Source organism: Sinocyclocheilus anshuiensis, unplaced genomic scaffold (genome assembly GCF_001515605.1).
Source record: "Sinocyclocheilus anshuiensis isolate Anshui unplaced genomic scaffold, SAMN03320099.WGS_v1.1 scaffold86, whole genome shotgun sequence".
Taxonomy (NCBI): domain Eukaryota; kingdom Metazoa; phylum Chordata; class Actinopteri; order Cypriniformes; family Cyprinidae; genus Sinocyclocheilus; species Sinocyclocheilus anshuiensis.
The window spans coordinates 4,576,960-4,589,641 of NW_015547662.1; the positions used below are offsets into that span (position 1 = coordinate 4,576,960).

At 36.5% G+C, this 12,682-nt stretch overlaps 1 protein-coding gene across 1 annotated transcript in view; it reads right to left on the reverse strand.

The window, feature by feature from the left end:
* Window positions 1–12,682, reverse strand: part of LOC107702411 (adhesion G protein-coupled receptor L3-like) — a 77,026-nt gene that overhangs the window by 49,999 nt on the left and 14,345 nt on the right. The window contains exons 4-5 of the mRNA XM_016504737.1: window positions 12,124–12,138; window positions 7,754–8,560 (exon numbers count right to left, since the gene is read on the reverse strand). Coding sequence (XP_016360223.1) covers window positions 7,754–8,560; window positions 12,124–12,138 — 822 coding nt within the window. The remainder of the gene's footprint in view (window positions 1–7,753; window positions 8,561–12,123; window positions 12,139–12,682) is intronic.

The window sequence follows — 12,682 nt, forward strand, 5'->3', positions numbered from 1 at the left end:
TCAATGCTATTCAAGTCCAGTAAAGAACGTCTTTTAATTACTTTGTCCTCCGTGGAAAATTCACAATCAGAGGTTTATCTATAATGCTTTAAGCATTATGGTTCTCAGTCGTTTTGACTCAAGGTCCTCAATTGTCCACAGCAATATTCAGACATCCTGGATATGGATTAAGGATTTGTTATTCACAATTTCTAAATAATAAAATATATTTTAGATCTTGGCATGACTAGAAAAATGTATTTTGTTGTTATAATAATGGCCATGGAGTTATGAGATTTTATTAATTTAAATGTTTTTTTTTTCCATTTTTTTTTTTTCAATTCAGTTACTTTCAAAATTAGGCTACCTCATGTATCAAGGATTTTCAAGCTAGTTGGAATTTTAGTTGTCTTGGTTTATTTTAAAGTCTTTTAAGTCATCTTAAGTCCTCATTGGAGGTTTGCTGAGGATCCCTGTTTGAGAACCACTAGCCTAAAGTTTTATTTTCCTTGCATTTCCATCAAAACAAAAATATGAGGAACAAAATAAAGACGTGTCTTCATGTTTTTGTGACAGGTGCAGTATCATTTTGAGACAGACACCAGCTTGTGTGTACTGCTGTGACTGTGAGTGACTCAATGATCTGTGCTGTTTGCCACAATTTTTCAAGGAAAAACAACTTTGTCCTACTCTCATACTTGCAAAAATATAATAATTAAATTAGATATTGGTAACACTTTACTTACAATTATTCATGAGATCATACAATGCACTATATGGTGCATTATGAGGCATAATTAATGCATTAAAACTACTTTTATAATGCATTATAAAGACTTTAAGTAAAGTGTTACCTAAATATCGGATAAATACTTTCAAAAATATTTTTACAAAAATAAACAATATGTAAAATACAGTTGCACTTGCATAAGAAATATTTATTAATTTTTAATTTTAGACCGTGTGTGTGTGCGTGCGTGTGTGCGTGCGTGCGTGTGTGTGTGTGTCTGTGCGTGCGTGTGTGTATTAATGTGAGAATGTTTTTAAACTCTGAAGTGTGTGCACACAAGTGTGAGTGTGAGCATCACTCCATTACTGATTGATCTGTGTTAAACTCCCTGCTGGCAGATCCAGGTGCATTCTTGATCCTGCGGATCGGTTTAAATAAAGTTTTCCCTCTGTGCTGAGCTGTAATTGCCAATGGAGAGAGTTTTAACCGTATGTAAGACATTCCCTCATTTAATAAAAGCAGAGAACAGAAGTCTTCACTCCACTAAAGGAGCACGGAGGCTATTCCACTTAAACTATATGCGGTGCCAATCCTAACATATTACATTAGCATCAGACTTTAAAGCAAACCTGGAGGAAGAGGATTCTGGGTAGGAGAGTGAGAGAGTTAGTCTGTTGAGAGTGCGCTTTAAAGTACAGCAGATTAAACTGTCTGCTATCACCTCTGCAGTAAGACTTCAAGATGGTGAGTGTTACATGTGAAACACTTGTGTGCATGTTTTTTATTTCCTCAGTGTGAACATGCTTAACGGAGCAGAACTGGATATCTGAATTTTTTCTGAATATGGCTCAGAGTGTGTGTCTGTGATCTTTGGATGTACAGTTGCATATGTGAGAGAGAAAAAAATGAAAAGATATCAAATAAATGGTGGAAATTCAGAATCTCACTGCTGATACTGATAGACTTTTATTTGCAAAGGCTATCTGTTTTGTTTTAGCACTATATTCACGATGCAAATCAGGTTAATAATAATGAACGCTTACAAGCTGCAAGCCACAATCCCCCGTCTCTGGTCTGTTCTGATTGCTATATTGTGGAGGATGTAATCGATATACTTTACTGGGAATGTACAGCATTACTCCACCACTGTTATCCAGACACCTGAACTGGCTCTTTAACAATGTTGATTATTGACTGCACATATGTTGATATAACGCTCTTCTTCATCATGATGAGTTACTTCTATCATGATTAATAGAAAATGTACACTAAATGTTGTTTTTTTCCAACAAAATTCACTTTACTGTTCATTGGCGTGGCGTTAATATCAGAAAGGCCTTAAAGAGAAAATGAAAATTTGCTGTTAAATTAATTTACTCTCCCTCAGGCCATCCAAGATGTAGGTGACTTTTTTTTTCTTGCGTAGAACAGTAAAGAAGATTTTTAGCTAAAACGTGCTCCTTGGTGATTCATCATTTTGGGTGACCTATTCAGTTCAGTGTGATAAACATTTTAATTTATATGAACAGCTGCCGTGAATTCAACCAAATATTTTTTTCCTAATTATTTTTAATCTTTTTGGTGGCCACCCAATAAGATTCACGCTTTTTCATGTCACATGCTGTTATAAAACTATGATTTTGTGGTGCTCACAGACTATTTTGCTGAGCGACAGATAACACAGTAAGAATCCGGAACCTGACTCTCAGTACTCTTGTATTTAGTATTTAGTGATAAACACTATAGTAAATACAATAAAATGAACGGCTGTTTAAAAAAAAAAAACATGTAAATGCTGTTTGACTTCCTTTTCTTCTCTTTGACAAGCAGGTGTCAGTCAGAGAAAGTTGCGGGATATTTCTGCCACCTATTGAGATTAAATTTGCATTTTCATTCAGCCCGTCTGCCGTTTTTTACGCACTGCTCTGAACAGACAAATCAAATGCAAAAATTTGACTGAATTTGCATGCTGAACATCAGGCCTTAATAGCGCTTCACAATGCAGCAGCACTGTTCAAGTGCATTTTGTGGGCGGTTAATCTGAATTATTCGTGGTAGCGAATAAGATGCAGGTTTGTGCTGAAATATTGAGCAAAAAAAAGTAGCGCAAAAGCTTAAATTTGCACCCAAGAGTGACAATGAGAGACCTATAAAAAGAAAAAGAAATCAAGAAGCAGCAAGAGAAAGTCAAAGATACAAAGAGGAAAGGAAAGCACATAACCGCAGGCAAATCTCTCTTTCAGTCTTTTCATCTTCTCTCTTTACTGTTCCTGTAGATCTGAATCCTTCACTGTCCTCCCAGCTGACCTTTCACAAGCACTTAAACTCTTCCAAGAGAAACACACTTTGTTCAGGGACATGCAGCACACATACGAAACTTATACTTATACTATTTATAGTTGATAAAACAGTGTCAGCTATTAAAACTGCTGCACTCAATATGATAGCACTCTTACTTACACATGGAAATATAGTTGTCTTTTTTTTTTTTTTCATTTTATTTTGTGCAGACTTAATACTAACTAGTAAAACAATATTTGTTTAACTTATTTTTTTGTTGTTCTTCTGTAATTCTGTGGTGCTAATTATTATTGTGTTATTTATTTTCCCGTAGCATCAATATTTTGGTAAATATTCAGGTCAGGTAAATTTCAGAACTTCTATCATTAATTATGAACCATTGGTTTAGTACAGATAAGTTGTTGCACAAATTTTGCAGATATTTTGCTTTTGCAAGGATGGGAACATTCTAGAAGTTTCTGGAATATCCTGTATTATTCTAGTGCTTTCTGGAACATCCCAGTCATAAAAGAGAAAAAGTTTTGACCAACTCACTTTTTTGACGACTGCTAACTGTTTATGTCAAACTGTTGTTGATAGCTCATATTATGCATGTAGCATGTCATTTTTATGCATGAGTAATAAGAGAGTAGCTTCCATAAGCTGTCAACATATTTTTTTAGTTTTCATGAGCACTGTTAATGATACACAAAAAGTCATGAGATTTTCGTATTCAGCATGTCAAACTTCATAAATAAATATTAAAAATAAAACCCAAACAAAACTTTTATAAAAATTACTAAAAAAAAGTAATTAAATAAAACTAACTCACATTAAAAGTGGGGGGTTCAGCAGGTGCAAGCATTTACATTTACTATAGTATCCTTCATTTCTGTCAAAATATCACAGAAACTGCAGATGTTGTTATGAAAACATAGGAAATGAATATGCATTCTGCATCAAACAGAGCAAGACATTTTAAGAATCCATTCAATAGAAGAGAAAAATTGTAACACTGTATATGGCGTCCTGCCATTCAATAAAAAGATGTAATCGGCTTGTTGGCATTGGCATTGCTTGCTCATTTTGCTCTGAATGCGCCTGAGCTGGGAAAACCTAAAAAATAAATTTTTGCTGACTGATTTAAGCACAGCTGTCTTATTTTTTATTGTCAAACTGACATATGTTATCGAAATGGCACATCGTTTTTGACATTTCAGTCTTTTCCCTTTCCAGTAGATTGGAGGTGTACTTGCGTGACTTGAAAATAGCTGCCCTGGGGCATTGACACAATGACTGCAGAGTGAACCGACACGCTACAACAGGGACCAAGTTACTACTGTAGTAACAATAACTCTAGTAACTGTTGTATTTGGGGGGAATCTATGGCTATGACAGCAACACTTTATAAGGCAGTCTGTGTTTGTGGCAACAAACCAAAAATAAGGGTCAAAAGATTTGAACCATTCATTGTTAAAAGGTTATTGGTCACACTTTATTTATTAAAGGGGTCATATGATGCGATTTCAATTGTTCCTTTCTCTTTGGAGTGTTACAAGCTCTTGGTGCATAAAGAAGATCTGTAAAGTTGCAAAGACTAAAGTCTCAAATCCAAAGAGATATTCTTTATAAAAGTTAAGAGTCAACCACTCCTACCTAAAACGCCTCGTTCTAACACGCCCCCACATGTCTACGTCACTGTGTGGGAAGATTTGCATAACACCGCCCAAATGTTCACGCAAAGAAAGAAGGCGTAACTTTTATTCTCGCTGTAGTATTGTTGCTGCCGCCGCCATGTCGTGAAGGCGCTGTGTTTCATTGTGAAAGCGAAACTACTTTGTTTGGTCTTCCAAAAGAGGACACGATTAGAAATCAGTGGTTAAGTTATATTTACAACACTGTTCCAGAACACTTCAACCCAAATATTCAGATGTGTCCAGTGCATTTTATGGAGGACTGTTTCCTGATCCTGGTAGAGTAGACTACAATGCCGGCTGTTCTGACTCTCATACTGTAAGTACGTTTTTTATATTTAAAGAATTTGCCACTGACGATTCAAACGCGAGTTTTGAGCAGTGTAGAGTAGCGCTTGTAGTTTGTCATTTCTCCGATCACAAATGCAGACATGGTTTTATGTTTACGCGGTGCGATGCAATGCAACGCGTAAAAAGACAGTATAAGTCATTATAATCCGTAATTATGTCCCCACTGGATGCAACAAATGCCTCGTTTATAATGGGTTTTATTGGTTTTGTCTTGTCGCACCGGGACACAGCATCACAGTATGGTAAGGGATGTAACATTTCCGTCACACGCTTGAGGTATTCGGCCAATCACAACGCACTGGATAGCTGGCCAATCAGAGCACACGTCTCTTTTCAGACCGATGAGCTTTGTAAAAATCGACGCGTTTCAGAAAGGCGGGGCATAGAGGAGAAATGTTTTTCTTTAGAATCGTGATCTCTTCTTAAAAAAAAAAAAATTGTGATTGTTAATTTATTAAGAATCGTGGCGTTAAATCTTGCACCAAGCCTCTTATTCTAGAACATCCTCTCCTCTGCTGTGCTTGACAAAATGTTGTTGTTTTTTCTGTTTTTCTCTTTAAAAGCTGACGTGCTGACAAAATGAAAAACGAATTAAACCAAGATAACATTTAATTAAACGCTGAACTACACAAAGATGCTGTTGTTATAGCAATATTCTCTTTGATATACCACTAGACAGCATCTGATCTGCATTAGCTTAGGTGGCTAACAACTCAAGCTTTACAAGATCTTTGATGTGGAGTATGTTAATAAAGAAAATGCATGCAGGCGGTGTCATTAACAAGCACCTACAGTACATATATTTACACCTGCAGATGATGTCTGTATTTTTTTAAGTTGTTTACACCTTTAGAGATTTGTTTTGAAAATGAATTACTGAATTCTGCACGAATCAGTGTGTGGGTTTCAGAAACGTACAAATATTCAGAGCTGAAATGTGTATTAGCTGTATTTAGTATTTGCTTGCTGTGTGAGCTGTTCTGTAATAAACTGACAGAGCATGTGAGAATCTATTCGCAATTTATTAAGCAAATCTCATACAATATGCTCAATTTGGACCCAGTTAAAAGCAAAGAGATAGACTCTGCCCTGCTCTGCTCTAATATGGATGTCAGTAGATGATAACTGTTAGTTTACACTGTAGATAATGATTAATTCAGCTGGCAAGCTGACTAAAACCGCAATACAATACAGCTCTCAATGTGAAGAAGGAATAAAACAAAGTGAAAAACAACCTGACTAATGGACTCTGATAACCTATACAATAACATTCTCTGAAAATGTAAGTCAGGGGGAAAATCCTGAAGGTCTCTTTTATCACTGGCCTGAATACTTATACGAGTGAGTGAAAACGACAGGGCTTTCCAACTCTGCCAGTTTAGTTCTTCAAAGTAGATCTGTGACTGACAATCACAGAGTAGTACAATACTTCTAAAATAAATTAGACTGTGTGGGAGCAATACATTTCACCCCTGACGGCACACGTTTAAAGGGACAGTTCACCCATAAAAGAAAATTCTGTCTTTATTTGCTCACCCACACCAAAAAAGTCAGTCCTTCTGCTATATTCCAAGTCTTCTTGTTTGATGAACAGACCAATCTTTCAGCCATTATTCACTGATTCACTGACAGTCTTCCCCAAATGAATCCGTCTGTTTGATGAACAAATCACTCAGTCTGGACTTTGAACTGGATTGAATGGTTCTCTAAAAAGAAACTGCTCAACAGAACTATTTGTTAACTGATCCTGTTCACAAACTCAGTTCTTGAGGGAAACATTATAGTACAATGAGTATTAAGACCTCAATATTGATCTGATCCTGATCCACAAAAACTACTCCCAAAGACACTGTAGCACACACAATGTTTGGACTACTTTCGTCATTCTTTTAACTGTTCTTTTTAATTAATGAAGTTAATATGTGGGGTTCACAGATAGATTAAATCATCCCGAGATTGCTTGGAGTGCTCAAACAAATGAGCTCAAACACCTAAGATCACAAAATGCTTTCATAAATGTAAAAGTATTTTTGGTAACACTTTATTTGAAGGTGTCCTTGTTACACACGTTCTTTCTATTATAATAACAATTAATTATGCATAATTACATGCCCTAATCCTAACCCTAAGTAATCCTAACCCTACAGTAAGTACATGTAGTTAATTAATATTACTCAGTACTTAAATGTATAATTACACTGTAACAAGGACACCTTAAAATAAAGTGTAACCGTATTTTTAACTCTTTCCCCGCCATTGACGGAATTTTCCGGCTTTCCGTGTTTTCACTGTTATATGATAGGAGGCGCTATTACACATCTTCTGATCAAAACACGGTGAAGAAGAAGCAGAAACAAGTGATCACGTTCAAAATTGCTGTTCAAAATGTTGCTTTTTTCATGAAACTAAAAAAATGAATGCTTGAAGCTAGAATAAAATGTTTTTTTTGTTTTGTTTTTAAAGCAGAGGCTCTGTTCTTTCATTTGACATTTTGCATGTTCAGATATCCATACAACAACATATTCTAGGGGCCATGAACATTCTGCAAAAATGAACAAAAATGTTGGCAGTGGCTGGCAACTTTCTTTAAAAAATGCCGGCGGGGAAAGAGTTAATTCTAATTAAATGCAACGTTGTGACTCAGTTACCAGTGGATTCAAAATGGTCACATTAGAGAAAATGTGTGGCACAAATTAGTTGAAATTAAAGGGAAACTCACCAAAGCCCAATCTGTTGTCATTGTTTCCGAAGTCGAGAGAATATATGACAACATGGTAGTTGTTCCACACGTACAGCAAATTGTCTCGAGGGTTGTAGTCCACAGCTGCGATGTACTGGTATGAATTTGGGAATGGAATGCTGAGGTGCGCTTCATGGCTCTTCTCGGTGTTGTACATGTAGTCAATTTTATTCCCCAACGCTTCATTATCGTCATCTTCATAAACACTCTTCACTACGTACAGGATTCCGCAGATCATAAAGGCATTGGAGGCCGATCGCTTATCGTATGTTGTATCCCATGAGCCCTCCACTCGGAGCGTGTAAGGGTTCAGCTGACTGACCACAATTCGTCCGTTGTTCTGTTCGGTGGCGTAAATTACCCACAGTCCATTTTCATCCACTGCCAGATCGATGTCAGATTTCCCACCCCAGCGATACGGCGAGGTGTCGTGGTAATTAGCGTTAGCGATAATCGCCTCGCCGCTCTTGATACGAGTTCTCAGGTCGAATTTAACAATGTTGCGTGTACGTTCCTTGTTGAAGAAAAGCGCGCCGTCATACACCACAAAGCCGGTGCCGTCCACACGATGGGGCAGTTTGTATGTCGTGGTAGGACGACCCGCAATAAAGTCCTCCTTAGATGAATACTCGGTCAGTGTATCTGTGCGGTAAGGTGTCCAGGGCATATAGTAGATCTTGTTGGATGACTGTAGCGGGTCTTTACACCATGAACCAGACTGGTGGTCCGACTCAAAGAGGTGCTCACTCTGATACACACCTCTCAATACACCTGGACAGAGAAAGACTGAAAGAGGAAGAGAGGGAGTGAGTTAGTCATATTTAAATGCACTTTTTATCCTATTAGTTTATTAAAAACACATACAATGGCCTACTGTACTCTCTTTTATGATGAGCATGTTTTTCATTTGTGAATTAAAATTCATTTTGAGGACACAAAGTCAAAAATGTCAGGGCGATACAACTGTCCCAATTTAATGAAGAAAAAGCATGATTAATAGAATGAAATTATTGCACAGAAATCCTTAGCCATAGATCGAAGTTGAAAAACTTTTGTCCACTAAATCGAAGTCATGTGGTGCAACCAAAAAAATTCATGCGGCGCAACTAACATGCAGAAATACACACAAAAAAAATAAAAAATAAACAGGGACTCCTACAGTCCCTCATGACTTTGTCAAGGCCAATATGTTTCTTAAAATATCAGACAATTTTACCTTAGATCAGATGTAAAACGTGGTGTGACTCTTCTAAAATGTAATCATATGTACGAATGAATAATTCATGATATTTGTAAAGATTTCAAATGTTGATGGACTTTACACAGTTATTGAACTGAATTGAATCAAGTGAACTGATCTTAACTGAACAATGACTGTTGTCTTTTTAGAGCTGCTTTACAGGAGAATTGCATTTTGTTTGCATCATTGAATCATTATTTTCCTGTTTATCACCATAAAGCTGCTTTGAAACAATCTGTATTGTATAAAACGCTATATAAAGGTAAAAAAAAAGATTTGTACTTTTTACATTAATTTTTTTTATTCTAATTGCGATATATCGAAGGCATAAGAAACATTTTTTTTTTTTACAGTAGTTACATCACATGATAATTTTTATAATAATTATCATCAGACTGAAACATTATTTGAAAATCAAAAAAATCTAAACTACATAAAACCAACATGAATACAAAGAGCACTAAAACTTGGCAAAAGAGATTCTAAGAACATGGCGTGTGTGTTTTAAACTAGATTTTTTAACAAAGATTTTTCCTTTTCTTTATTATGAATACTCTTGTATGTCACTGATCCATGTAACACACTAACATCTGCAATGGACTAAAACTAAAGTTATCAGAAAGCTACATGCTTTGTGCCTGAGAGATAGAGAGAGATCTATTAAATCATATCTGATGACTAGTAACCCAATTTATAGTTCATGACTCCTGCAGAATCCCTCAGGAGTTTCTGAAAATCTGTCTCACCGACTTCTCTAACCCTGAGGACAATTCACACGGTGTGAACATTTATGTGGGGGCGCTTAAGAATCATCACCCTATTATTCCTGGTACATTAAATGTGAAGACGAAAATAATCATCTGTTAAGCTTTATGCAAATCAACCTTAATTTGTCCTCCAGAATTACAGCTTGTAGTAATACTAACATTCTCTTCAGTGAACTTACCCACAATATATTACTGGCAAAAATAGCAACAGTATTTTCTAACCCTGGGAAAATTTTCTGGGGGTAATTCAAACTACATTTTGAAGTACTGTGAAAAATCAATGACCAATAAACACAGTTGAGACTGGATTAAAACCAGGGTTAGCCACCAGCAGGCCAGGCTTTCATGCATATCTTATAAATGTACAGTCTTGTGACTAAACCCTCTGTGAGTGTGTGTGTGTGTGTGTGTGTGTGTGTGTGTGTGTGTGTGTGTGTGTGTGTGTGTGTGTGTGAACGTCTAATGATTTTGCTCTCTTTGATTTATAATGATACTCCTGCAAACCATGCAGATACACTTACACGGTCGCACACAAACAGTCACACAGAAAGCCTGCCATAGTAGCAGCCCTTTCCCACCATTCCGTTCCCAGAATGAGGGACATCCTCATGGGAAGTGTGGCTGGTATTTTAACTATTACTGGATGACTGTTTCCTTTTATTGTTTTAGATACATTAATTTTCCACAATATGTCCCAATCCAGGAACTTCTCTTGGCCTTTGATAAACTCAAGTGTATTTGCATTTAATAATTTTTTATTTTTTTATTACTTGTGACTGTCAAATGTTTTGGTAGCTTACTATTTTTTTTTTCTAAATTCATATTCAAGCATTCAATTCAACTCGTGTTCATTTTTACAATGCATATGTTTGCAAAGCAGCTTTACAGAAAAAGTTGCAAACATTACAATCAAGAAGCCAGCGGTGAATGTGTCAAGGCAAAAAGGTATTGGAAAAAAACCTTGAGAGGCTCCTAAGTACACAGTAAAATTACTATTTTTTCTGTTATTGTCAATTTAAAATGTGCTTTGTAATATGCATGCCATTCTGTTCCAAATCAAGGCAACCTGACATAAAATGCTCCATTTTAAAATACCAATAAACTTAATTTGAGTGTTCTAGCCATTTGATGAATCTGATAACTGTTCATGCATCATCTCTAGCTTTGCAAAGTTATTATGTTAAGGTCCGACAGTCTAGATTCACCACAGGCCTTTTAAGATTGGCTTAAAGGGATAGTTCACCCAAAAATTCTGTCATTAATTACTCGCCCTCATGTCATTCCAAACACGTAAGACCTTCGTTCATCTTCAGGAACACAAATTAAGATATTTTTGATGAAATTCGAGAGCTTCCTGACCCTGCATAGACAGCAACGCAACTGAAACGTTCAAGGCCATGCGTCATGGTACTCTCGTGAACGCGCATCGAAGACTGACACGGAAGAGAAGAAATTGTTCAATAAAGTTGTTACATTTGTTTTCATTGCACACAAAAAGTATTCTCATAGCTTCATAACATTACGCTTGAACCACTGCTGTCACATGGACTATTTTAACGATGTCCTTACTACTTTTCTGGGCCTTGAATGTGGTAGTTCCGTTGCTGTATGAAATTCGAGAGCTTCCTGACCCTGCATAGACAGCAACGCAACTGAAACGTTCAAGGCCATGCGTCATGGTACTCTCGTGAACGCGCATCGAAGACTGACACGGAAGAGAAGAAATTGTTCAATAAAGTTGTTACATTTGTTTTCATTGCACACAAAAAGTATTCTCATAGCTTCATAACATTACGCTTGAACCACTGCTGTCACATGGACTATTTTAACGATGTCCTTACTACTTTTCTGGGCCTTGAACGTTGCGTTGCTGTCTATGCAGGGTCAGAAAGCTCTTGGATTTCATCAAAAATATCTTCATTTGTGTTCTGAAGATGAATGAAGGTCTTACGTGTTTGGAACAACATGAGGGTGAGTAATTAATGACAGAATTTTTGGGTGAACTATCCCTTTAACATCGCAAGACATCAGTTTCCCACTGCCACGTCTTGTGGTCAGCACAATCGGCAGCTTAAGTTTTAAACAGCGGCAACACCTCACTGTTCATCTGATACATGGTAAGCCTTCAGATACACTGAGAGAGATCAAGAGAGAGGAGACAGTGAGAAATAGAGGTCTAATTCAGGGAGTACAGCCTTGGTCTGAGATCAAGTTTCTCCTCCGCATTCCTAATATAAACCATTAAGAGCTACTGATCGCCAATCTGTCATTAGTATCAAATAGCACCATAACAGCCTGACAGTGAATTACACACTTAAATTACATTAAAGTAATGGACCTACCTCTCTGTTCCACTTCTGCATTCACAAAAGGGTGGAAGAAGAAAAAAAAGAGAGAGAGTGAAACAACAGATTAATGATGCAATATTAAATAGTACACAGTAATTCAATTCCATATGCATGTAATGCGTGTCGTATCTTAACCCAATCTTGCGAAAGTAGCAAAATGTGCTTCATTTGTACTCTAGAAATTCCATTAACAATGTGATCATAATTTTTTGAAAACAAATATAGTGTGCCCATGTGATATTAGCCTATTAACCAGAAAAATGAATGCATAAAAAGAAACTAGAGAGAGAATACAAAAAAAGAAAGAAAGAAGGTTTGTTTCATCAAAATTTCAGACTTAATCAGACTTAACGTGTATCATTATTTATACATTTATTTCATATAAGATATATGATTCACTCTAATTTGGTTTTACTTCAGTTTTAAAGCTGAATTTTGCATTTTTATATTAGAAACTTGTAGCCTGACACAATATCATAGTGAGTTAGGGACAGGAATAGTTGTTTGGCTGACCAATGAAAAAAAGGGGGGAGTGGTTTCGAAAGTTTGAAAA